At 42.2% G+C, this 25,893-nt stretch overlaps 4 protein-coding genes across 8 annotated transcripts; 2 read left to right on the forward strand and 2 right to left on the reverse strand.

Moving 5' to 3' along the window:
- Positions 1-1,418: 1,418 nt before the first annotated feature.
- c1d (C1D nuclear receptor corepressor) lies at positions 1,419-4,586 on the reverse strand. Of its 2 annotated transcripts, none has more exons than XM_010745797.3 (5): positions 4,509-4,586; positions 4,200-4,341; positions 2,533-2,599; positions 2,228-2,283; positions 1,419-2,130 (listed from the first exon to the last, which is right to left on the reverse strand). In XM_010745797.3, exons 2-5 carry the CDS (start codon positions 4,335-4,337, stop codon positions 1,924-1,926), a joined length of 468 nt encoding a protein of 155 aa, XP_010744099.3. In that variant the 5' UTR covers positions 4,338-4,341; positions 4,509-4,586; the 3' UTR covers positions 1,419-1,923. The 2 variants fall into 2 exon arrangements, with proteins under 2 accessions (XP_010744099.3, XP_010744098.3); XM_010745796.3 differs by having other exon boundaries at positions 4,483-4,579.
- Positions 4,587-5,323: 737 nt separating this feature from the next.
- Positions 5,324-18,764, forward strand: LOC104930903 (uncharacterized). 3 transcript variants are annotated; one of them, XM_027277288.1, is made up of 21 exons: positions 5,324-5,357; positions 5,742-5,951; positions 6,915-7,122; positions 7,417-7,583; positions 7,805-7,935; positions 8,196-8,362; positions 8,981-9,066; positions 9,373-9,453; positions 9,702-9,816; positions 11,690-11,865; positions 12,248-12,469; positions 12,708-12,910; positions 13,306-13,425; positions 13,721-13,858; positions 13,942-14,191; positions 14,285-14,486; positions 14,594-14,846; positions 15,291-15,418; positions 15,706-15,860; positions 15,992-16,214; positions 16,584-17,095. In XM_027277288.1, exons 2-21 carry the CDS (start codon positions 5,793-5,795, stop codon positions 16,721-16,723), a joined length of 3,324 nt encoding a protein of 1,107 aa, XP_027133089.1. In that variant the 5' UTR covers positions 5,324-5,357; positions 5,742-5,792; the 3' UTR covers positions 16,724-17,095. The 3 variants fall into 3 exon arrangements, with proteins under 3 accessions (XP_027133089.1, XP_027133086.1, XP_027133091.1); XM_027277285.1 differs by having other exon boundaries at positions 5,327-5,437; XM_027277290.1 differs by lacking the exon at positions 5,324-5,357 and adding an exon at positions 18,629-18,764 and having other exon boundaries at positions 5,594-5,951; positions 16,584-16,772.
- On the reverse strand, positions 16,916-22,765 carry dnaaf10 (dynein axonemal assembly factor 10). 2 transcript variants are annotated; one of them, XM_027277296.1, is made up of 9 exons: positions 22,747-22,765; positions 21,952-22,168; positions 20,417-20,517; positions 20,113-20,243; positions 19,910-20,011; positions 19,400-19,515; positions 18,666-18,800; positions 17,754-17,851; positions 16,916-17,660 (listed from the first exon to the last, which is right to left on the reverse strand). In XM_027277296.1, the coding sequence occupies exons 2-9, from the start codon at positions 22,135-22,137 to the stop codon at positions 17,453-17,455; spliced, it is 1,077 nt and encodes a 358-aa protein (XP_027133097.1). In that variant the 5' UTR covers positions 22,138-22,168; positions 22,747-22,765; the 3' UTR covers positions 16,916-17,452. The 2 variants fall into 2 exon arrangements, with proteins under 2 accessions (XP_027133097.1, XP_019120364.1); XM_019264819.2 differs by lacking the exon at positions 22,747-22,765 and having other exon boundaries at positions 21,952-22,316.
- Positions 22,429-25,792, forward strand: pno1 (partner of NOB1 homolog). The gene is made up of 7 exons (XM_027277304.1): positions 22,429-22,737; positions 24,338-24,484; positions 24,591-24,674; positions 24,784-24,844; positions 24,976-25,093; positions 25,316-25,386; positions 25,532-25,792. Exons 1-7 carry the CDS (start codon positions 22,546-22,548, stop codon positions 25,597-25,599), a joined length of 741 nt encoding a protein of 246 aa, XP_027133105.1. The 5' UTR covers positions 22,429-22,545; the 3' UTR covers positions 25,600-25,792.
- Positions 25,793-25,893: the final 101 nt, after the last annotated feature.

Consider the following 25,893-nt stretch of genomic DNA (forward strand, 5'->3'; position numbering starts at 1 on the left):
TGATGCCTTTCACTCTATATAACATAAACTTCCTCACCACAAGCTGCTCACAAACAGCATAAATAAACAGCCACAGGACACGCCAGGGTTTGGAGCTTGTTAGGGTGCACGATTTCAACATGAGAGTTTGTTTGTTCAAATTTGCTCGCACAGTGACCTAACTCCTTTATACTGAGCACATGTGGGGAAGAGGGCATAGAAAGGCGAACATTACAGCGGAGGGGGGAGAAAAAAAAAAAGAAAGAAAGTGGAAAAATCCATATTTTTCCAATATGCAGACGGGGCTGTTCATCAGGCAAAGTTTGACACATGTCTTTGAAAAGTTAGAAACAACAACTCGGTGGAAAAAGTCGGGCGGTTTGGCTAAACAAATGTCATTTTTGGACGCCGCTGCAGGGAGGATTAGAAAAGGAAAGATGATGAAAAGAATGAAAAGATACATTCCTGAGAATCTAACTCACTGCCTCACTGTTTCCTGGGCTTGATTAGAGGGATGCAGTGACTCGCGGGTACATTAAGATTAAGATCTCAGCTGTCCGGGGGGAATTACAAAAAGGAAGCAATATGGGTGTCTCTATCAAATGTGACATAGGTTTTTATAAAAGGAAGTCTCATTACGGGCCCCGTGCTTACAGTGTGCAGCCATGCAGCTACGGCGCTGTTTGTGATGGTTTGTAATCAAGAGGTCGCAGGATTGACCCACGCGAGGGCCGGTCCAAATTGCTACCATGAATTAAGTAATGCTCCGCTTGCTTCGTAGGAACACACAAAGTTCATAAAGACAAACCTCCCTCTCTCTTTTTTTTGGCGAACTTCTTCTATAATGTATAAGTAATAACAACATGAACATGAAGGTTAAAACAAATCAATGCACAGAGAGCAGTTACTGAGAAACTGACCACCAAGATGTAACTAAAATGTGATCGGCCTGGCTCTCATGAAAGAAATAGAGTTTATAGAATATATGTATTAGTAACATCAGCAGCTAGTGTGCAACCCAGACGTTTTCAGCTCTTTGGACTGCGCCGAGTGTTCGGTGGGTGGTCATGCTACTGCAGAGCAATAACTATTAGTACACGAGTCTGGGATGGGATATGGCAAACAAAGAAAAAAAAGGCTTCTTTGACAGCAGACATTACGACTCGTCATAGCAGGAGAATCACAGGTGTTACTAATAACGTTGACGACGACGAGCCAGCGTGCACGCGCGACAACGCGGACCTGAAACCGATCAGCTTAAACCGAATTCAGAATTCATTAATTTGATTACTTACGCCTGTGCTTGTCCTGCTGTGACACGTCAAACACGCCCACTGGGGGAAGTTGGAAGCTTCCATCGAACTTTTTTTAAAAAACACAATTTGTTTCAGGCGCATGATATTGTATAAAAAGAGGGGAAAAAAAGAATAACTCAAACATCATGTTCGGTGAGTATTTTTATGCAGAAGTCAATCCAAAAAGCACGTTTTTAATCAGTACAGCGTTTGACAAATGGCACGTGTAACAAGATGCAAACTTATGATTCATAGAATCGCGTCAAAAATAGAGAGATTAACATTTCTCATGTATCTAAAAAGGTGGATCCATAGACTCTTTCATGACGTTTCAATACCTGCATGGACCCAAATGATTTTTTTTACTCACTTTTCTAAATAAAAAAACTATTTTGTCACATAATTGTGCAACAACTCAGTGATAAAGTAACATTATAAAACTGTCATAGCATTGAAACATTCTGATGCAGCGTCCAGAAATATTTTCAGCAAATAAAACATGGGATGGTTGTGTCGTAGATGGAAATCAGTCTTGGGTTTCTAGTCTTGCTGCAGGGCAACAGTCAGCGAGAATCTGGTGAGCAACCCAGATAAACACCAGTGTGTATTATGTTGATTTCTTGCAACACAACGTTGCAACGTCTTTACTTCAGCTTTGTTTTGGACGTTTTCCCCGCGGGGCGTCAGGTGTTGCGTCTGCTGCTTTCTTGGATGGCGTTTTTTTTCTAGGATCTTTCTCGTCCGGTTCGTAGAGAGCGCTCCTGATGAAGCGAGCAGCCGCCCCCTTGTCCACGCGGGCGGCTTTCTTCTTGTCTGTGATTTCTTTCACTTTGTTCATGTACGTCCTTATTCGCTCCTGAGGAACGGAGAAGAGTCACAAAGGAATTAAGACAACGTACGCGAATAGAGACGTGCAAATAGAGTGCAAATGTCTACGGAGAAAACGTACATACCAATTCCTGTTTGATTCCATGTTCTCTGGGATTTATCCCCTGTGTCACCAGGTACACTGTACACAAGAACAAAAGTAAAAAAAAAAGTCTAACACAGACAAATTCAGTGAAAGGCTCTTTGGGATACACACCCCAGAAATAATTCTGCTTGTATGTTTGTATCTTACAATAAGTCTTTGCTTATGAAATATGTCTATGTGGTTGTCCATGTGATTCACAAATCCTTAGGTTGGCAATATAATCTAAATAAATAGAAAATGTATTCCTCATTACTTGATAACAGTGAATCCAGAAGAAAAACTTACTCCAGAATAATGAATTAAGGGTGTAGGCAGACATCAGGTCCAGCTTGGCTTGATCCAAAGGATCCAGCTGTCGATGAATCAGATTCAGGTTGATTAGCAGCAGTTGTACGAAAATATTACTAAGTAATAAGCCTTTACCAGACGGAATAACAAGAAAAACAGAAGTACGGAGGTAGAGCGGGTCGTCCATTAATCAGATGATCGGCGGTTCGATCCCTAGCCCAGTATAAGACGGCAGAGTGTCCAGCCCCCTGCAAACCCTCACAGGGTTAGGAAGGCATCAGTAAGTGGTCGTACTGATGGATGAATGTGATGTCTGGTGGAGGAGCAGCAACATGCAAAGTCCGGCCCATGGTCAGAGTTCACAAGGCCCGAAGCTTCATTTTTATAATATATTATTTATGGCCTGCTAGGACTGTCAGATTCTGTATGGCTGGAAGGTTTGGACATAACTGCTGCTGTTATATCTGTAGACATTACTTTCTGAATGATTTTGTTCAAGACAAGAGCAAGAGCAACACGTTTTAAACTTAAACGTTAACAGACTTTGAATTTCTCATAATAAGTCATGTTTAAAACAAACACAAGGTTCAGATTTGTATCAACTTTATGCAAGTTTAACTTGTTCCATACAAGTTATTCCTCAGATGTGGAAGAAAGGACGAACTGGTTTTTAGATTTGTGATAATTGATAATTGTGACAATGAGCATTTCTATGCGTTATAAAAATTTGAATGTTTTAACTCATTATTTGTGTGTTTCCTGTTTTTTGCATGTCTCGTGCACTTCCCTTATTTGAACTGTGTTTTGCTGAGGATGGCAGAGAGAGATAATTGTAGATCAGTAGTTGAAGGACAGGAGAGACAAGGACGTGAGAAACAGGCCTGGGAAGTGTCATTTTGATACATAATGTTCATTGCTGAGCAGACTCATCAGTGAGGGAGGTGTCCAAGACAGCCCATTTTAAAAAATGTATAAGAACCAACTGTTAGAGCTCCTCAAGGAGCCTTTTCTCTGTAACCCCTTTTTGTGTGTTGCACTGTTAAACGCTCCTTCTTGTACAGGAATAATAAATTAAACTCAAACTTTGATACTTTGAATTCAGTCCTCCTTATTCAAGAGTTTTTCTTAAAAAAATTCCCATAACACTATGTAACTTTTAATGTTGATTTCCCCCCCCCCCATTCTTTAAATGTTAGTATTGGCCCCCTGGACATCTCTGGCCCTCCTTAAACTTCAACTTTGTTTATTTACATAGCACCTTTCATACAGAATTGTAGCCCAAAGTGCTTAAAAAACAGAAAGAGACAAAAACTAACAGTTCTTAAGGTAAGAGAAGAGTTGCATGAAAAACTAGAGATTAGAAGAAAAGTAAAAAGCATAAAACTACAACAACGAAACAAATAAGAAGTGAATTAAGACCTATAGGGTAAAAAACATGTAGATAAGACCTGTATGGTAAATAAGCACCAGATATAAAGGTAACAGGGAATGATCAGGACCTAAAAACTACAACAAAGCTTGGACACCGCTGCATCAAAACAAGCACAGTGGCATGATTTGACTTACCTTAAAGGAAAATAACAGGTGTGACTAATGATATGAACCCATGTCATTTGTGTGTGTGTGTGTGTGTGTGCGTGTGTGTGTGTGTGTGTGTGTGTTACCTTCTGCAGGAGCTCGTTCCTGGGCATGGCCATCAGCTGATCCAGCATGGCTCTGACAGAAGACACCGAGGAGTCGAAGCCTGTGAGCTGCTCGTCGATCTCATGAGGGTAGTCCTCGGTTCTGCTGTCAGCTGCCATCGACCTGTTACAATAATCAATAAGTTATAAATAAACAAACCTGAACATGAGTCATGTTTTCAAACATTAACATGCTGCACACAGGAAGACATGAGTATAATTAAAAACATACAGTTGTTATCAGGTGAGCTGCAGTGTTTGTTACCTGGACACAGTATGATCACTTTTTACCTGGTTAGCACGCGACACGCTTTGACCCGAGTGGAAGTGACGTCGGAAAGCCAACGTGATGATGTGTCGTTCGTGGACGAGTCGGTTCTTTTAAAGCAGAGTGGTTCTGCAAGCAAGTTATTCATTGGGCGGTTTCAGAGAGTTACAAGGGTCTGTAAACGTTGAGTGATAGTAGAAAAAAAGAAAAACAGCATTTGAACCCATAAAAAAAATAAAAATCCAACAGTCGATAGCTGTCCTTTTTTTAAAAAATCTATAGTATTTATAGGTGTTTCTATTTGCTTTGTGTAGCAGAGTGCATGCATTGGGCGGTTTTTAGAGAGTTATCAGGGTCTGTAAACACAATGAAAACAATTCGCTACAGCAATTTATTAAATAAAATAAAATCAGATTTGATTTGTATAGCCCAAAGTCACAAAGTACATTTGCCTCAGATTTGATTTGTATAGCCCAAAGTCACAAAGTACATTTGCCTTGTGACACCCGCGGTTCGAGTGAGGAAAAACTTGCCCACAAAAAACTTTTAACAGGGAAAAAAGGTGGAAGAAACCTCAGGAAGAGCCACAGAGGAGGGATCCCTCTCCCAGGACAAATCAACACAAACATTAATATTATAAAGTGTAACTTTTTACTTTTGAATACTTCAGTACTAAGGATTGTATTGAATATATACAAAATGCCAAAAAAAAAACCAAACAGTGCTAAATTTGGCTGAATTATGAAAGGTATAAGTGAGCCGGCTCTTCTTGGTGATCCGAGTCAAATGATCCGACTCCCTAAAAAGAACCGAACTTCCCATCACTAACGTTAACTGCCGCTGCAGCGCCGTCTGCCGTCTGGAAGAGCGAAGTAAAACTCAAACATTTTAACTTTAAAATGTTTATTCTTTTATCATTTAGTGCTAGATATATATAAGAAATATGTTTCAGGTATGTTGTTGAACTTTTACAGCTTTTTCCCCTTATTTTTTAACGTCTAACTACTTTTATTTATTTATTTATTTATTTATTTATGGACAGATATTTGTGCTTTAAACACAAAAACAGTTTTTGCTGTGAGTAGTTTTGTGTTTAAATCAGTCTGCTTTAACCAGCATCAGGTGTAGCAGTAACTCAATATGTTACAGGTGAAGGTAGTAGCGCGAGTGTTCAGGTTACTATGGTAACCTGAGGTGTCAGTAGTACTGCTGCTGCTGCTGGTGGTAAATGTAGCTGAGTGTTTAAGTGCGTTTAGGACTTGGACCCGTAGCTGAGCACAAAGCAGCCGTGAAAACAGGCCTGGGACATGGATAACTGTGATTTGGAGAAGCTGTGTGTATCTGCTGGGAAGCTCCATCCGGAGTTCACACCTGAAGTCACAGACTACAGCATGACAGTGGAGAGCAGTGTCAACAAAGTGACTCTTGACCTCACCACCAGTGACTGTGGAGCTTCATGCAGTGTTGTGAGTACTGTCCTGCAGGTTTTTATAGGAGTTTTATCTGAGTGTGTGTTCAGTGGCAGACTGCTGTCTCAGTCCTGCTCCACCAACCTGCTCATCAGACTGTACAACAATAGACAATGGACAAACCTGCCCCTCTCTGCAGGACTTCATATCTGACTACCTCTGCTTCATGCTGTGACTGTGACTCTCATTCATCTGTTTACAACCTCATTTAATTGCACACAGTCCTTTATCCCCATTCATAGTTATTTCTCATATATTTATAAAACATTTTTATTTCTACAGTCACTTTCTGTTTTTTTTATATAGTCTTTGTATAGAGGTTATTTTCTATGTAAATGTTTAAATCCTCTGCACATTTTTAACTCCTCTGTACATATTTAAATCCTAAGCAAATGTTTAATTTCTCTGCAGATGTTTAATTCCTCTGTACATATTTAAATTTAGGTCTATCTCAGGTTAATTTTAACGTGTGGCTCCTGTGTAATAGGTTAATTCTAATGTATGTTTAATCCAATCCAATCCACTTTATTTATATAGCACGATTTCAGCAAACACAGTGTTTCCAAAGTGCTGCACAACAAGATAGAACACAATAAATAACACAATAGAAACACAACAAAAACATGAAGTAGATAATAGAAAGATAGAGAACAGTCAAAATAAAAATAAAATGAATAAAAAGCACATGTATGTTAATGTATGTTTGCATGCTGCTGCTGGATGCTTGAATTTCCGTCAGGATCAATAAAGTATCTGTCTATCAATTGATCTATATTCTCAGCTGTTTATTAAATAGATATAGATAGATAGATACTTTATTGATCCTGACGGAAATTGTAAAACAGTAAACATTAACAGTAAATATACCATAGTAAACATATCTATCTATCTATCTATCTATCTATCTATCTATCTATCTATCTATCTATCTATCTATCTATCTATCTATCTATCTTTCAGCTCTCTGGTGACGGTTCGAGAAGCATCAAACTGAAAGACGGGTTAAACAGAGTGGAAATCGAGGTGATAGCAGAGGACGGCACCACCAAGAAATACTGTGTGGAAATCAGCCGGCTCTCCGCGAAGGTCGCAGAGCTCACTGATCTGGTTTTGGGAGAAGATATTCCACTTCATCCTGCGTTTTGTACCAAGATCTATGAATACAACAGTGAGTACGGACCTGATGTGACCCAGCATGTGATACAGCCTGACCGAGTTACTGTAACCCAGTACAGTATGCTGTTGGTACATTATTAACAAGACATTTAACTGACTGCTGCATTGAAAAATAAGTTACAAATTACAGTAATACTTTTGTGAATATAACATTTATGGTAATTTACTTGCATATGCATGTAGAAATAATACTGAAACATGAATAATCCAATATGTTTATTATATTATTTGGCTATATACACCATATTTTCTGTGTTATGTCTCACTGTAAACTCCTCTTTCGCAGGTGTTGTTCCCTTTCATTGCAGTGCTGTGACTCTGCTTCCCACGGTACCAGACAAAAACATTAAAGTTACAGTGAATGGGGAAGACAGCTCCAAACCGGTGCCTCTGAACTTCGGGGACACCGTGGTGGAGATCTTAGTCTGTTCAGCAGATGGCAGTAATTCACAGGTAAGCATGAGACGTGAGAAGAGAGAGGCTGCTGATGTGATTTAAAGCATTATGTGTGTTTTTATCATCACACTGAAGTGTGGACGTTATATTTTAAAACATAACATCTCCTCAATAATTAATAACCTTTACCAAACATACATTTTAAAGCTTCACACACACGTTTAGTTTGTTTGTTGTGTCCTGTCACGCTGCTTGATTTTCTTTTTCACCTCTGTCAGACGTACACGCTGCTGGTGATTCGGGAGCTTATTCCCATGGCTGTGACCTTCACGGATGGGAAGCAGCAGCTGGACTACGAATGTCCGGTATCTCTGACTGCTTTTTATAGACCTGTATCTATCAACAACAGGTACGACTTGAAAAGCAGTTGTAGCAGCAATTATCTCCTTTATCATAATCATTTTTTAATATAAATCAAGTGCTTTAAAATAAGTAAATACATTAAAGCAACAATCAGTATTGGCTACACAATCTCTGTTCTCATATTGTAATCACTTTTCCTAAATATAGCCATTTATCATTTTCATATTTTTCATTTATTTGAAGTATGCAGTATGCTTTAGCACCTCAGTATTCTGATCTATCTGGTTTCCTCTTGTTGATTCGCAGTGACCCCAAACACATCTTCTCGAGGCCTTATATCGAGATGTTGGCGCGCAGATCCAAAGTCGACCCACTCAGCGATTGCCCTCTGGGAGACGGCTGGAAGGTCGTCGAGCTGGACCTCGACAGGAAGATGTCGGACGCTCCGGTCAAGTGTTTCTTCGCTTACCGAGGTGCTGTGGAGGCAGAGCTCTTATTGGTTGAGTTAAAGGTCGATCGGTAGAGTAATAGAAGACCTCTGGAGGCCGTGAATGTCACATTAATCAAATAATAAAAAAAGTAGTCATTTCCATGACATGGCGACTTTTCAAAGCACCTTTCTTGCCCTTTATGTTGACACACGGTTAACCTGCACTCAGAGTAAAAGATTCTTTGACTCCACCAGAGAGACTCTTCATCACATGGAGTGCACTCTGCCTCACATCTCAACAGTCCTGATTACACTCCCTCTGCTATCACGTAACACAATGTTACTGTAGACAACTATTATGTTTCTGTACAAATGGGGATATTATTACTTAACTAAGACCTTGTGTATGTAGCCGCTGTGGGCTGAAGGCTGTATTTCATATCAGGCCTCATTTGATGCTTTTCCTGCTTAGTCAGATGAGTAATTGATTTCTGGACCGCAGCACGGAGAGTGGTACCACAACAACATGCCATACACTTAATACATTTACCCTACAGTTTAATTCATTCTGTGAAAAGTGCTTTGATTAAACAGTGCAGAACACAGCACTACTTCATGATTTATTGTGTCCGTACTGTTTTGTGTTTGTGTTTTTACAAAGGATGTGACAGCGTGATGAAACTGTCGGAGCTGGGGTCACACTCTCTGGACTGTCCACACAAGCCCACAGGGGACCTGGATGCAAAGGTCGGTATGAAAGATTAAACAGCGCTCTGCGTTTCTGGAATCACTGCCATTGACCTTGACTCCGCTCATCCTTTATTTACAAGTCAGCGCTCCCTTCATAGTGACTAAGTGCTGGTTTGACTACCACGGTAGAAGTATCTTGTGCTTCATGTGTGTGTGGTGGTAACACAGTTGAGAGGATGCAGAGGTGTGTGTGTGTTTGTATTTTATACCCTGACAAACAGTGAAGCCCTTTATATTAATTATATATTAAATTATATTTAAATCTGGTAAATGCATTTCACTCATACTCGTGTTCATTTTCAGGACGTCACAGAGACAAGTTGGTATAAGAAGCACTTTGAATCATCCAGCTGTTTGGAGATAGAGACTAAACACACTTTGGAGGTGATACATCTATTTCACTTTGCATTATCGGTCTACAAGTACAAAATTAAACTGCACTAGATAATTCAGACTCCATAGTAGTCTCACCATTCATTTAACATAAAGATGATTTTAAGGTTCATTTAGATTTGTTTGCACTCATGGTTCATTTAAATCTACATATAACATGTTTGCAAGTCTTAAAGAGTAGAGATGAAATCTAGGCTCACACACGCAGAGTGGGTGTTTGTTTTCTCTGCGTACTACAGGTGCGTAACTGGGAGAAAAGACTACAAATGACATCCAGAGAAGACAATGTGGAAAAACTGTGTGCCTCGGCTCAAGATGAGCTGAAACACTACCGGCAACACCTGCCAAAACCGGGTATGTTGATGTGCATACATCTGGGATAAAACTTCTTTCCACCCCTCTCCATTAACCTGCACAGAAGTCATACACAAAACACTTCTTTTTTTTCATGGGAAGAACAATGCAGGCTTGAAAAAGAGTCAGATATCTGCACTAGTCTATCTGAATTTTTGTACTCCACAGCGAAATAAACAAAGAGTCTGAGTGTGGTGAGCATTTCAAAGCCTTGGCTCGTGGACAGACAGGAGTGTAGTTTTTCGTTGCCCCCGCCGTAGCACCGCAGCTCATCTTCAGGGCCATTTAAAAAATACATGAAAATGGGCTAGTTAGTGGTTTACCTCTGAAAGCTTCCTCCTCTATCTTGACATGCCAGGCGCTCAAGTTACTGCTCGTCTTTTCTCAGCTACTTGCTGCCTCGCTAATTGTTTGATGACTCTGAGAAGCGACATCCGAGACTGATCCCAGAGGACTGAATGAAAGTCACTGGAACCGAACCGAGAAGTAACACCAGAGAGAGAGAGAGGGAGGGAGGGAGGGAGGGAGGGAGAGTTGGTACGAGACACAGAGTGATGGAGACACCTCTTAAAATATAAACAAGCTCTTTCTGTTGGACCGAGTCGAGCTGCGTGGAGGATGATGAATGACAAGTGTTACTCGGTTTGACCTCTTCTGAGATCATGTTGTATCACTTGTATAGATCGTATCAAAGCCGTGCAACTCAGTATCATATAGTATGTTGGAGCTTATTTACTTTTCAATATTAAGAGACTTTATAATGTGTATAATATATTAACATCAGGTGCATTTGTCTATGATAGGCCCGCTGAACAGTTTCATTAGCTGAGTGGACTTTCTTTATCTCGCGTTCATAAGTTCAAAGGTGTCAGAAGTGAATTCAGCAGCTGCACGACAGGTTTGTTGTTGGGTATGTTTTGTAATATTATCTGGAATATAAAAGCTGTGACATCAGTGCCATCTGACAGATAAAGGGCACTGCTGCCAGAGCCTGCTGCACTCTCTGAATATTTAATGCATGGATGCTTGCAATCATTCGTAAGTGAAAGAGAGAAGGCGGCCAAATGGAGGATTATTCCTCAGCATGCAGCGAGCTGTGAAGTGTTTGTGCTTGAATGAAACAGAAACACAGTTTAAGAAGAGTTGAATGTCAAAGTGAAACGTTTGCCCGGGAGCGTGACAGGAAAGTTGTTGAAGTTATTCTTACAATTAGAACTCATGTTGATACTTGAATATCGACCATTGTATCATCCCGTGTTTGAAAATACTGACTGATGATTTCATAAAATTATTTATATTATAACTCATTTTTAAACTAAGTTTGACGTGCAGTTGAACCTTTTTTTAAATAATAGATAGTTGTTGTTTTTTATCCAGTTTTTCACTTTATTTTTTGGTCTTTTGAAATTAAATCTTTGTATTCTAAGTGACACATAGTTTGTATTCCTTCATTTTTCATGCAGTTAAAGGACCAGTGACACGACAGTGCTGTGAGCAAGCAACCAGCATTTTAAAAAATATATAAAAGTGCATCCATCCATTTTCTGTAACCGCTTATCCTCATCAGAGTCACGGTGGGGCTGCAGCCTACCCAGCTGACCTTGGTCAAGACAAGTCGGCACCGTGCCGCCCTTATTCTCAAACAAAGCAACTAACTATTAACTATTACACTGGTTTTCAATATGGTATACAACCTTTTCACTAGCTTCTAATTTCAAATACAGTACATCAAACTAATGTTGCCTGTAGTACAAAGTCGTGGTTGTGAAATGTAGTTCTTCAGCTCTATATCGATGCAAATTCTCTCACAAATACATGCACACACTCTCTGGTCTTGTGTGCATACCACATACTGCAATGTTTATTCCCACAGGGGACATGTTGCAGTATGAGGACGGCGAGTCTCCTCTGCACAGCCTGGACCAGGCCGCTGTCCACTACGCGTCAGCTATCAGACTCAACTCCAGAGATCCCAGGCTCCACTTCCTGCTGGGTGTCGTTCTGGAGGAGCAGCACTACGCCACGGAGATGTACGGCCTCCAGCGGAAGGTACAAGCCCGACGGATTGTTGTAGCAAAACACGCACGATAAGATAACTTTCTAAAATTCTTTTGAGCACCAACGCTGTTACGTGCATTTATACCTGGCAGTTGCCCCTGAATGTGGCCTTCAGGGATCCCGAGGGGGTGATGCACCAGCTCAAGGACTTTCCCATCCACACTCTCACAGCTGCTCTTTTACATAATGCTTAATGTATTGTTGTGAGATTTATAATCTAAAAAAGTTTTAAGGAAATATTAACTTTACAAATACAGGGTGAATGGGCCTTTTCATCTAACATTTAGTTCAGTTTTGGTTGAAATGAATGACTGAAGATCTGCGAATCGCGCAGCAGAAAGTGACCTCTCTGTTTTCGCTCCTTCACCTCCAGGCTGACAGAGACAGAGACGACATAAGCGACGCCAAATCGGCGTCCCGTCAGGACGACATCCTGGCCGTGTGCAAACTCCACGGTTACGTCGGCACTCCCACGGTGCAGAACCAGCTGCAGGCCTTGGATAAAGAGTACCAGCAGCTCAAAGAGCAAGGACAGTCCAGCAAAGCAGACTATGTCCAGACGCTCTACATCTGGCTCTCCAAGAAAACTGGCAAGGTAACCGTGTCATCGGTTGCTGATGATGGAGTTAAACGTGAAACACTTGCGTTTGACATCCCATTTTTAATTGTTAGATAGAGCAAAGTCACCTCTTTAATGAGGAAACACAAGAAGCTGCCACAGGTTACAGATAAGTAGCTTGAACTGCAGTGACACATGCATATTGTTCTGCATCCTGTGGAAAACGACTAATCAATATATGGCAAATGAAACCGAGCTCCCTCTCCTGTCACAGGACAGCAGTGCAGCTGTGCGGGATGAAGAGAACTGTGTCCACCGGGCCCTGATGAAGTACCTTGATGCCTGGTCACTGAGTCCCGACAGCTGGGAGTACAACCTCCATGTAGGAAGGCTGCTGCTGCTGCAGGGCAAGAGCAAGGAAGCCCTGCAGCACCTCCAGAGCGGCCTGGCACTGCGGCCCCTTCATGCTGCACTCAGGTCAGCAGCTGTAACTAGTGACGCCAGTAATCAATTGAAAGAGAAGAGTCTAATTAGGAGCAGAGCCATGCTGTGCCTGACAGGCGATCAGTCTTAAAATTGATTCTCAGAGGTATGTGATGGTGCATTTCAGCTCCTGTTACAAACCTTAAAGCAACCTCAGGTTCTGACTTGTTTCTAAAGCAGGAATGGAGTGTAAAAAGGTGAAAGCATGCATATCCTCCTCTGTGTCACTGTTACACTGTAAAAAAACAACTTCTTAACCTGCTTTTCAAACGTTCACACCCCTACAACCCATATATGATATCATATGATCATACAGGGGTTGGGATTGATTGTAAATGGAGTCAGTCGCAGCTATCTTCCTCTTCAACATGTCGCCTTCTTTCTCTCAGATTCTTCACGGGGCTGGCTCTGCAGCAGGAACACAAAGCCTCCGCAGACTCTGAGAAGGAGGCCGCTCTGTTCTTACAACAGGGACTGGAGCATTTTGTCAGCCAGCGCTGCAGCAAGAGGTTTGCCTGCGTGTGTGTGTGTGTGTGTGTGTGTGGTGGAGGTGGATGCATTCAGCGAGAGTGTGAGGGCATGACAGTGCCAGTAATGTACCAGGAAGACTGTGACTGTGAATTGACTGTCTTAGTCCACTGATACACAGACATATCATCTGCAGTGTTGTCCATGTGTTGTACCCGAGCTACTGAAGCCAGAACACAGAAATCTGAATTTAAAATGCAGACAGTTCGGGTTAAATCTTGGAGTTGTGTGAGTGACTCCTCCTGCTGCCATTCCTTTCCATCACTTTTTCTCCAGCTGGGTGGGGCAGGATCCAGCAGACCCTCTGTCCAGCCTCAGCACACAGTTCCTGAGAGGCCTTCTCACTCTGGGTCAGCTGCAGCAGAAGAAAACACTGTCCGTGAAGGCCATGAGTGCAGAACAGATATACCACACGTATGTCACAAAGCAACAAGTTTTCTTTATCACTCATTACACATTCATTACAGAGTGTTTATGTCTGTGCTGGAATGCTTCAGTGTAGCAGTGCTGACCGCCCAGAGCGTGAGTCAGTGTGTGTGCCGCGGCGAGGTGAGCGGGCAGCTGGAGTGGGTGCTCCTGGATGCTCAGTTTGCCCTGCTGCAGGGCCTGATCCAGCAGGGTGAGTGCCAGGCCAAGCCGGGCATGGAGAAGCAGTCCCTGGTGGCAAAGAGATGCCAGGCCCTCACGGCTCTCATACGCCTCACCTCTATCGCCAACAGTCAGGAGCTGATGGACATGCAGGAGAGGGTAAGAACTGGTTTGCTGTGCAGTCCAAATATTGACTGTTATGTCCTCAGGTGTCCGGTGTGACCGCCGTCTCTGCGTCTGCCTTCCTCCCAGGCATGCCAGCTAGCAGTAGTGACCGCACCACGGGACAGCCACGCTCTGTGTCTCTTGGGCCTGGCGCAGCTGTCTCAATATGACATCAACCCAACTTCAGACAGGTCAAAGGAAGCACTAAGCGACGCCTGCCTCAGCTTCCAGGCCAGCATTGAGCTGGAAGACAAGACTCAGAGCGGAGAGCCACTTGAACAGCTGCTCAGTGAGTCTGCAGAGCGTGCTTCCTGTGTTTGGTTTCATGACAAACATATGTGATGTGATAACACGAGCATGTCCTGTTCTTCCCTGCTTTCGTTTCTGTTCTTTCAGAACAAAAGTGGTGGCAGGACCGGCAAGAGGCTGAAAAGGCGAAAGCCGCCAAGCAGTCTACCACGCAACCAGCGGGACTGAAGGGGCCTTCTGACACCGGCACGGCCAAGAGAGGAGCTAAGCGGGGCAGAGGAGGGACTGTTCAAGGCCGGGCGGCGGCAGCAGCTGTAACCAAAGCTCCTGCTCCTGCACCGCCAGCCCCCATCAGAGGAGGGAAAGCTGCCCGACCTCCAGCCAAAACCCCTGCAGCCAGGTGAGTCACACAGGCGGGCAGAGTCAAGCGCTTGGCAGACCTGTCATGTGGTCGTCTGTGGATGTTTGTTTGCATTTATTTATTCATGGATGACTTCCTGTGGATGCTTATTTTTACCCAGCTCTGTCCTGCTTCATATTCATGTCAAGTACAAACAGTCTTTCACTCAAAGTTTGTTCCTGTGGAGTAGCCTTACCGGAACAAGTTTGCAGTTTATTTCCTCGTTGACGCTCTGTGAAAAGTGAATTATTTGGTAAATCTGCAGGTCTTGAGGGCGAAACTAACATATGTAAAACAAAGATCCTGTATATGATTGTATATTTAGCAGCTCTGTACAAAAATGTCATCATTATACATCTCATTTTCTGCATGAGCAGTAAAGCAACAGAACAGACTTCTGTCTCTAAATGTCAGAGCTTGTGTCTTATATTGTCTCTCCTGTAGGGGGCGAGCTGGAGCAGCAACCAAGCCAGATAAATCCACTAAAGCTCACAACAACAATATTAAAGCCCAGCTCCCTGCCAGCAAGTCCAAACTGGACTGTTGCCCCAGTGCTGTTGAGACAGCCGAGGGTAAGGCCTGACACAATGAATGACATATGTAGTCAGTTCCCCCCAGAAATTAGACTTTCATGATTTATTGAAAATAAATCTACCTGTTTACTTTATGTTGCACATTCCAACTTAAAATTTAACCCATAATATATGAAATATGTTAAATTCCTGATCAGAATGATAACTGTTTAAATGTACATGTATCATCGTGCTGATTTAGGTACAGTAACTTTATTTATCTTTTTTAATGTCTTGTTCTTCCTTTGTTTATGTTTTGTTGTGTAACTTTACGTGTGTTGTTTCAGAGCCTGCTGTGGCAGACACAGTGAGTGTGTCCAGTCGGGTGAACCGCAGGTCTCATATCTCACGGCTCGGTCTGGCCCGCGCCCTCTCCCGCTCTGCTGACACCCAGGACCGGGCAAAGCAGCTTTACCGAGAGGTCATCGGCATGGCACCAGGGGTCAGCTGTTATTCTTATTCCCTTAATATATTCTTATTATAATGTTAGAATACTGTATGTGTTGATCACAATAGGATGATGTTGTTTTCCCTCAACTGATAAAATAAGGGTCAATGAATCCGTCTGTCTAGCTCCACGATGCCTACATTGAGCTCGTGCAGCTGCTGGAGCCGACGGACCCTCAGGCTGCAGTGGACGTGTACTGCAGATTCCCTCTGAAGCCCGTGGCCGAGCAGAGCTTCGACGATGCCTTCATCACGGGAGAGATCGTCCGCATGTTGATGACCATGGAGCAGTACGACCACTCGCAGCTGGGCCCCAACCTCGTAGCGCACGGCAAAGTCATGGGTCTAAGTGAGTACTTAAGATAGGAGTCTCGGTCTTGGATCTTGCATGTACTATTATTTGCAAACCACATTTCCCAGTAGTCACCATGACTATATTTAACAAAACACATTATTTAAATGCAGACAGGCCCATGTGACATGCTATTTATAGGGATGTATTACATTTAAGTGGTGGTTGGCATATTAAAAAGAGTACATACATGCAGCGTGATGTCAGATTGATAAATGACTACGGCTAGGATCATTTATCAGTGTATTATTATTACATGAAGTCCCGTGTGAGATGTTTGACCTTTTCAAATTTAAAACACATGTATATATTTATATATACACACCAACGTGGCAACATTTAGGATGTTGTTTCTTTGTGTTTTAGGTTGCATAGAAAAATATATCGACATCTTGGATGGAAAGTCCATGACCCAGCTGCTGAAGAGCGTCTACGCGAGGATCCACGACAGAGAGGACGACGATCAGGACCTGCAGGATTTCTTCAAGTTCAAATGCTGGATCTGATAATGACCCTCTAACACACACACCTGTGTTCACCTTTCAGATTCCTTAAGTGAGTCACAGTTTTGCTTACAGCAGACCAAATACACACACATCTTCTGTCCTGAGCTGATGTGATACTTATAACCCCTTTAACTGTACTGACAGCTGATGTTGTGATGAAGCCATTCAGGGACAGTGTTCATCTTTTTCTCCAAAGGCACGTTTAATTTGAAAACAGAGTTCTCAATAAAAATGACATATCAAAAGTGACGTTAATAGATAAAACTGGATTAGAACAAAGTTCACCAATAGTGCAACAAAAGACGGGTGTTTCAGTGAGCATCCTACAAAAATGGAAACAGATAAAGAAATTAAATCTTGACTAATTTCTTCATCCCGATAGAGGCTTTCACATGATATGGGTAATGTATCAGTGTGCTACAGGGGTTCTGCTTCTCTGCACACAGCCTGCAGGCCTCAGACAAGCACTACACATTTTACAGGGATGACAGGACTTCCCACTTCTTTTAGGTTAAATGGTTTTCTGGCAAATACGTCTAAAGATGAGTATCAGTTGTACAAAATCTAAACGGACAGCCGCCAAGACCCACCGTAGGAAACAGTTGTGTTCAGGTAAAAATGGATTCAGCCTCACAAAAGGGGCAGTGATTCACACACTACTGGTGCGACTCTGCGGTCGTGTCTCATTTCGTATCAGGCTGCGTAGATCTACATCGTCAGTCTGCTTTGCTACGCCACGTTGAGTTTGGTGACGATGAGCACGCGGACAGACTGGTCGAAGCCCGAACACACGCACAGGCCCTGCTTGTCGGGGCTCCAGTCCAGGCTGGCGATTGGCTGAGTGGACAGAGTGACATTCTGTAAGAGGTTGACGGAGCCAGCTACGCCCACCTCCACGCCATCCGAGTCCTTCTTGCTTCTCTGGGCGGGATACTCGCTGAAAAACACAGATTTGAAATAAAAACAGCCATCATATGATGAGCACTTACGTGTCTTGAAATAGGTAAGAGCACTTAGTTCAGTTACTCACTATTTCCACAGATGTAGGTTTCCCGCTCCCCCTGCGGTCATAAAGATGTCTCTGTTTTGAGGTAAATGCCTCACCTGCCAGATGGTCGACTTATGAGCCTGAAATAAAGAAGAGCGATCCAACACAATTCAATTATTAACGAATAAAACCTTTCAAGACACCGTAAACCTCTCAGCCACTTCAACCTGCTGAGGGTCAAATAATGTGGCTTCACTGTTGACTTAAAATAGAAACTCTATTTAAAGTTCTGTCATTAATTGAATTAATTTTGTGTTTGCTGCCATCAGGCCTGTCTACAGTACCTTCAGACAAATGGAACATGACGAATGAGCTCATTTAGTCTTGTTTCAAGAAATAACATGGTTAAGTAACACATGAATGGGCTGACATGGGGGGAAAAAAATTGAACAGATAAATCAATCTAATTTTAAAACGCTTCTTGTTCAGACTTGTTTTTTAATATATTATTTCAGCTCAAAATATCTGGTGGAACCTTATGATTCATGGTTGGAGACACTGCTGTGCCAACTGTTGATCTCTGCGAAGAACTGGACAAATATTTAGAAAGCCGAGGCCTCTGATCTCTCAGACCTAGCAAACACTTGGCGAGCTGCTCTCTGCACTAATGCCGATTTAAGTGTGTTTTTCGAGCATGTTCCCACAAAAAGCCGCACTTCTCTCTCCTCGACGGCCAAACTGTCAGTTTTGGCCAGGTGTCACAAAAGCCGCGGAGGATGTTAGACAAACACAAGCCCGAACACTTCCAGCTGTGAAAACGGTCAGAACGACGTGTGCCCCCATTTCCCTCCGTACCACACCAATGTAAAAAAGTAATAATCATGGTAATAACCTTTTGACATTTTTCCCATACATAGGAGCCAAACATCCGTCTGGCTCTCTCCACCCAATTACCTTTTCGGAAACAGAGGCGAAGCCCTTGGTGAGGTGCTGGGTCCTCATGTCAAAGACGTGGAATTTTCCCTCCAGTGAGGTGGCCACCAGCTTGTTCATGTTGATGTCTTTCCTGTCAAACTCCACGCAGCATACCTGGACATGATGTAAGAAAGAATAACAAGTCAAGTCTCTGGACATTTTTCACAAGGCATACACAAACGATTTGGAGTTGGAATGGACATAATGAGCGCTGGCTGGCTCATCCGCATTCAAGAGGTGACGAATAAGAGAGAGAGAGAGAGGACTGTGTAATAAAATCAGTGCAGTGCTTTGTGTATGGTGTGTGAGGAGACTGTACATAAAACCACAGACTTCCTCTGTGGTTTTATGTACAGTCTATTATGCTGGGAAGTCACTTCAGCCCTGTCTCCATCTGCCCCTGTTTTTGCCTACATTATGATTCAAGTGCAGGTTGCAGTGTAAAAGAAATAATGTATGTTTGGACAGTTTATCCTAATAAAAACACCAGTCGTGAATGTGAGCACTACTCTTTGTGTTTCAGAGCAGAGCCGACTGGATCGCTGTCAGTCTGAGTTCCCGTTTGCTTCAGGAATGTTTGTAATTTTCGTGCTGTGGTGCCACTCTGGCTACACACTAAAAGAAATCAAGAGGAAAATTTTCCCCCCTGAAATATTCAACATGGAGCACATGCCGCAGCTTTTTGCAATTTTCAATCTGAGTGTTTGCCTCACCCCGTTTTTAATGTTGGTTTCCCACCGTAGAGACATATTCCGCAGGTCAAAGAGTTTGATGTCTCCGTTGTCGTAGCCAGCACACACACAGCGGTCCTGATCGTTGAAGGCGTGACCTGTAACGAGAAGGACAATGAACACTGTTTTCATTCATGATCGTAAATCACTTCCAAAGCTGGTATGCAGTTTTAAAACGCCAGGTAAGTACATATACACACGCTGACTGGAAAAGGTCACAGAAAATGGGCTCAAACTAAGTTCTAGTTTTCATTGGTGCACGCTGATCGTTGTGCTCTGCCTGATAATTTGGTATTCTTTTGTACTGTGGACAGGGCATGGCCTGAGAGTGGGAGGATAATTGTTTTTCCTCTGCAGGATGTGGACAAACCTTGGCTCACACAAAGAGGATGTATTCATGTGAACTTGGAAAGCCTGTATCTGAATCTGGCACGGTTATTGAAAAGTTGTTGGTCCTTTTAAAAGCTAAATATGTACTTTATGTTTACATACCAAATGCAACAGTCCAGCAGTCCCTCTTGGTTTCCCCTTCCATGGGCTCCATGTTGGCTACAGGTGAATCCTTCTGTCTGGGATCCCACACCTTCACTGTCCCTGTAACACACAAAGAAAAATGTTGTTTTCAGTACAGTCTTTATGTAATCCATTTTGTTTATGTTCTTTGAGAAGGTTTTAATTGCAAACTACATTCTTACCATCTCTGCTTCCGGTGACTATCTCCGGTGCACCATCGCCGATCCCCAGGCCGCCAACGCCGTCTATACTATTCACAATCTCTTTGTGTGCCTTTACAGTGTACACTGGCACTTCAGGCATCTCTAGATTCCTGTGAACAACAGGGTCAGAGTGAACTCATTTTAACTTCAGTCCAATGGAAATTCATGTTAAAAAATATTGAATACTTGTTTTCATTAAAAGGCCAGTCACCATTTAATTTCATGCCATGACTGGCAAGACACAGAAGGTGTTATATCAGTGGATGTGGATAAAAAAAAATACCATATATTGAGATTTCCGTCAAAATCCCCAGTTGCTATGTGTCTTTGTTGAAGCGAGGTGGCCCCAAACGTCCCACACTTTATGGGTTTAGGCTTCTCTACCTGGAACATATGAGAGGCAAAGGTAAGGGCTCCAAGAATGGGACAATGCAACAAACAATGAAATAACAGTGAGCAAGGAACACCATATACTTATTTCTGGTTCAATCGCAAGCAATTATTAAAACTAAGTATGAGGGAAATTATACATATCTATAATTAAACATTGATTCAGGGTCTGGTCTTGTATTGCGTTACCTTAGTCAGCATGTGAACCCTGATACCGTGATGCCTTAAGATTGCCAAGTTGCTACACCACCCAGTAGCCCTTTTTTTCACAGCAGTCATTGTTATGGGAATTTTTAAAAGAAAACCCCTTGAATAAGGAAGACTGGATTCAAAGTATCAAAGTTTAAGTTGAATTTATTATTCTTGTACAAGAAGGGGCGTTTAACTGTGCAACACTCAAAAGGGGGTTACAGAGAAAAGGCTCCTCGAGGAGCTCTAACAGTTGGTTCTTATACATTTTTTAAAAATGGGCTGTCTCGGACACCTCCCTACTGATACAGATAACATCATAACATCCTTTTTTTGGTTTTCTCATGCTCAGTAATGAGCATTATGATTCATATCCAAATGATACTCCCCTAGCCTGTCTCTCCTGTCCTTGTACTGTTAATTTATAATTATCTCAGTAAATCAGAGGCCAATTAAGGTAAGTGCACAAGACATGCAAAAGACAGAATACACACACTATCTATATGAGTTAAAACATCTGCACCCCAGTTTGTGCGCCTGCGCAGTACAGTCTTCTGACTGTGTTGTCCAAGCAGAGAAAAGGCTCCCTGAGGAGCTCTAACAGTAGGTTCAGTAAGTGTTGTTCCAGCAGCAAAACACAACTGCTTATTACTAGACTTTTTCAAAGTGTCAAAGTTTAAGTTGAATTTATTATTCTTGTACAAGAAGGAGTGTTTAACAGTGCAACAGAGAAAAGGCTCCCCGAGGAGCTCTAACAGTAGGTTCAGTAGGTGTTGTTCAAGCAGCAAAACACTAACAACTGCTTATTACTATAAGAGACAATTATAAATTAGTAGTACAAGGACAGGAGAGACAGGCTAGGGGAGTACCATGTGGATATAAAATATAGTTCTCATTATTGAGCAGTAAACCAACTAAAGGAATGTTATGATATTATCTGTATCAGTGGGGAGGTGTCCTAAAACAGCCCTTTTGACATGTAACAATATGATCAACACAGGTGCCTTGCTCAAGGGCACTTTGTTCCATACTGGACATGAACCGGTTCCTGAGCTATAGTGCTTTATTCAGGACGTGCACCTGGTCAGGTGCTGACACTCGGCGTCAACGGCCGTAGTCACGTTGCCCGTTGCTATGGAGACATACCCTAGCAAGATTGTTCTAGAAACCAGCTGACCGCGTACGTGTTTCTGAGAAAGAGAAAACAAACAAAGAGTAAAAAATAAAAAGTGTTTGTACCTCCTTGACGAGCTGAGCCTCTCCGTGCTGGACCTCGTATATCTGCATCACGCCGGTTCCTCTGGCGAAGTTTCCCAGGCAGACGAACTTCGCGCTGCACGGGATCCACTTACTGTCGAACACGGTGTAGTTCAGACTCTTCTGGATGTGCGCGATGATCTGAGGTTTCGACAGCGGCGATGACATCTTTGCTGTTTGTGTAAAAAATAACACAAAACTACCGAGAAACGCACAAACACAGACACACACACACCGAGGAGTGAGTGCAGCTGCTGCTGGCAAAACAAATGACGTTTGAGAGCTGCCTAACGAGGTGCCTGACTAAATGTGTACACTTCAAGTTGAAATATGGCCCCTTTTTAACACAAATACAATATATCAGTATATTTTAATTATTTCAACTAAATCCGAGTTGAAAACTAGACGTGTTAATTAATTCTAACGCCAACATTCGTTATTTTTGTCTTCTACACGCGCCGGTGATGTGACCGTTTGGGTCCTTTTCGTTCCACGAGGACTGTCTCGTGCCTGAGCGGCCGTTGGCGTCGTCTTCAAACTCGGACGTTTAAATTTGAATTTAACGGTTTTTCCGTGATGGACGCCGACAGTAACACCGACGGTACAACACCGGAGAGCAAAGCGGACACGGAGACTTTCACCAAAGTCAAGTCTAAGAAGACTCAGAAGAGGAAACGTGAACAAGATGCAGTGGACATGGACACGGAGGGGGAGCCCGTGGCGAGTAAACGGCCGCAGTTTCCACCGATTTCAGGCGACAAACTGAAGGTAACTAACGTTCACTGTGCGTTGTTTCAACGTTATCCGAACGTTACAACAACGACGGTTACTTCTACTCCGCTGTCCACGTTACAAAGTGGCCAGCGAGTGTTTTTATGCGCCTGCGCAGTACAGTCTTCTGACTTTACTAAATAAAGCTGCTGTGTGTTGTCCAAGCAGAGAAAAGGCTCCCTGAGGAGCTCTAACAGGTGTTGTTCAAGCAGTAAAACACTAACAACTGCTTATTACTTTACTTTTTCAAGTATCAAAGTTTAAGTTGAATTTATTATTCTTGTACAAGAAGGAGCGTTTAACAGTGCAACACACAAAAAGGGGTTACAGAGAAAAAAAGGCTCCCTGAGGAGCTCTAATAGTAGGTTCAGTAGGTGTTTTTCCAGCAGCAAAACACTACCAACTGCTTATTACTAGACTTTTTCAAAGTGTCAAAGTTTAAGTTGAATTTATTATTCTTGTACAAGAAGGAGCGTTTAACAGTGCAACACACAAAAAGGGGTTACAGAGAAAAGGCTCCTTGAGGAGCTCTAACAGTTGGTTCAGCAAAACACTAACAACTGCTTATTACTAGACTGTTTATGTCTGTGTGTTTACAGTACTGTTGTTTATTGTATGTTTGTTTTTTAATTTATTGCATATACCTCTTCTACATGACCTGTTTACAGCCATTTGTTGTTCTCTCATATTTTTGTACAGCATTTCTTACTGGTGTGCAGATGTTTTACCTCATAGATAGTGTGTGTATCGTGTCTTTAGTTGGCCTCTGATTTACTGAAGCTTGCAGGGAGAGACAATTTTAAATTAGTAGTACAAGGACGAGAGAGACAGGCTAGGGGAGTGCCATGTAGATATAAAATATAGTTCTCAATATTCAGCAGAAAACCAACTAAAGGAATGTTATGATGTTATCTGTATCAGATAAAAAAAATGTATAAGAACCAACTGTTAGAGCTCCTCAGGGAGCCTTTTCTCTGCAGCCCCTCTTGTGTGTTGCACTGTCAAACTCTCCTTCTTGTACAATAATAATAAATTCAACTTAAGCTTTTATACTTTGATTCCAGTGCTCCTTATTCAAGGGTTCTTCTTTAAAAATTCTCATAACTTTTTTATATAGTTTTCTATTTGTATAGATGTTAGCATGGGTTAACCTCTTAACACAGTTATATATTTATTTTCTATGCAAATGTTTGATTTAAGGTAACAGCATATAGTAGAGGTGTATATATATTCTAGTCTACATTTTATCTGTGTGTCCTGCATTTATTATGTCACTACACAACACATGCTCTTATGCAATAGCTGCAGTCACTAGCTCCTTTGTTGATTTATATTTTTTCTATGCAAAACATTAAGATAAGCTCAGAGGATCATCATAGCTAATATCTACCCAGCAGTGTAGTTAGACCGCCCACAAGTATAGAATTATAATTGCAGATTAATTAATCAGTAATGAAACACTGGAAACGACAATTGCTGTCATACGTGGGTTTGACTTATAATCCTGAAGTACATACTGGTTAGTATGATGTGCTGCATGTCTAACTAAAGTGCTGTTCATACGTTCACGTGTGTGATTGTTTCTTTTGTGTTCCAGGGACCGGACGAGATGCGCAAAGTCGCCGTCCCAGCTCACAGATACACACCGCTAAAGGACAACTGGCTGAAGATTTTCACCCCGATCGTAGAGAACCTACAGCTTCAAGTTCGATTCAACCTCAAGACTAGGAACGTGGAAATCAAAGTAAGTTTCCCTGACGCATTGAAGCGATGTCGATGCGACTTTTCATAATAAAACCAACTGTCCAGTTTGTGTCAGTGCGTGTGTGTAATGTGCTTTTCTTCTTCAGACGTGTAAAGACACACAGGACATCAGCTCGCTCACGAGGGCGACAGATTTTGTCCGAGCGTTTGTTCTGGGATTCCAGGTGGAAGTAAGTCTGCTTTCTAATCGCTGTCACAACATTTGATTCTTGATGTTTTATGTGAATGGAATTTATTGGATTTGCTTTGTGACATAACACACACTCTCTCTCTTTCCAGGATGCCCTCGCTCTCATCAGACTAGACGAGCTTTTCCTAGAAAGCTTTGATGTGACTGACGGTGAGCTGGCACTGATATGGCGCTTCTGTCTTGTCTGAAGCTCCCTGTATTTATTAACCTTACTGCTGCAGAATGAACTTTATGTCCTGAGTGTGTATGTAATTGTTTTCTCGTGTCTTCTGTCTCGGCAGTGAAACCGCTGAAGGGAGACCACTTATCCAGAGCCATCGGAAGAGTAGCAGGGAAGGGAGGAAAAACCAAGTTCACCATTGAAAACGTTACAAAGACTCGCATTGTGCTCGCAGACACGTGAGTACACTTTGACTGTTGTGACTGTAAACATAATTTAATCAGTTACAGAAGTTTGTTTTTACTTTTATGTCATGCAAACACACAAATTCATAGAAACTTAAAAAGGTTTGTAAATCACTGCTGTAAAATCAGATGATCTGAAGACAGATTTACTACAAACTGCTTATTCATAACGTCTTCTGTCTGTTACGTCTAACTCTCCTTCTTGTGTCCTTACAGAAAAGTTCACATATTAGGCTCTTTCCAGAATATCAAGATGGCACGGACAGCGATATGTAACTTAATCCTGGGTAAGAAAAATACAGTTTTCTATATTTGATTAATACAGACCGAGAAAAGTTGATCAGATGGTTGATGTCGTAGTTGGAAGAGAACTCTTTGAATCCAGACGGTGCTGTGAACTGACCTTTCAAAACCCTTTTTTGCCCCCTACAGGAAGTCCACCTTCAAAGGTCTATGGCAACATCAGGGTGGTGGCTAGCCGGACTGCAGAGAGATTCTGAGGACTCGGTGGCTGCTGTGCACATCAACACTTTCCCTCCTGCCATTGGCTGGTGGACGAGTTAAGACTGTTGACAACAGGTTCTTCTGTTGTGGCCTCGTGGAAACACATTTTTGAGTCAGTTGACCCAAAACACGAGGCAGAATCATGATACATGAGAGATTGTGTAAATAAACAAATGACTACAATGCCCATGAACAAATGAGTGGAATACTGTGAATGAATGTCTGATGTGAGATTTTGTAGTAACTTCCTGAAGGGAACAAGGTTCCAACAAATGAATTACTTTAAACAT

Source organism: Larimichthys crocea, chromosome III (assembly GCF_000972845.2).
Source record: "Larimichthys crocea isolate SSNF chromosome III, L_crocea_2.0, whole genome shotgun sequence".
Lineage (NCBI taxonomy): Eukaryota > Metazoa > Chordata > Actinopteri > Sciaenidae > Larimichthys > Larimichthys crocea.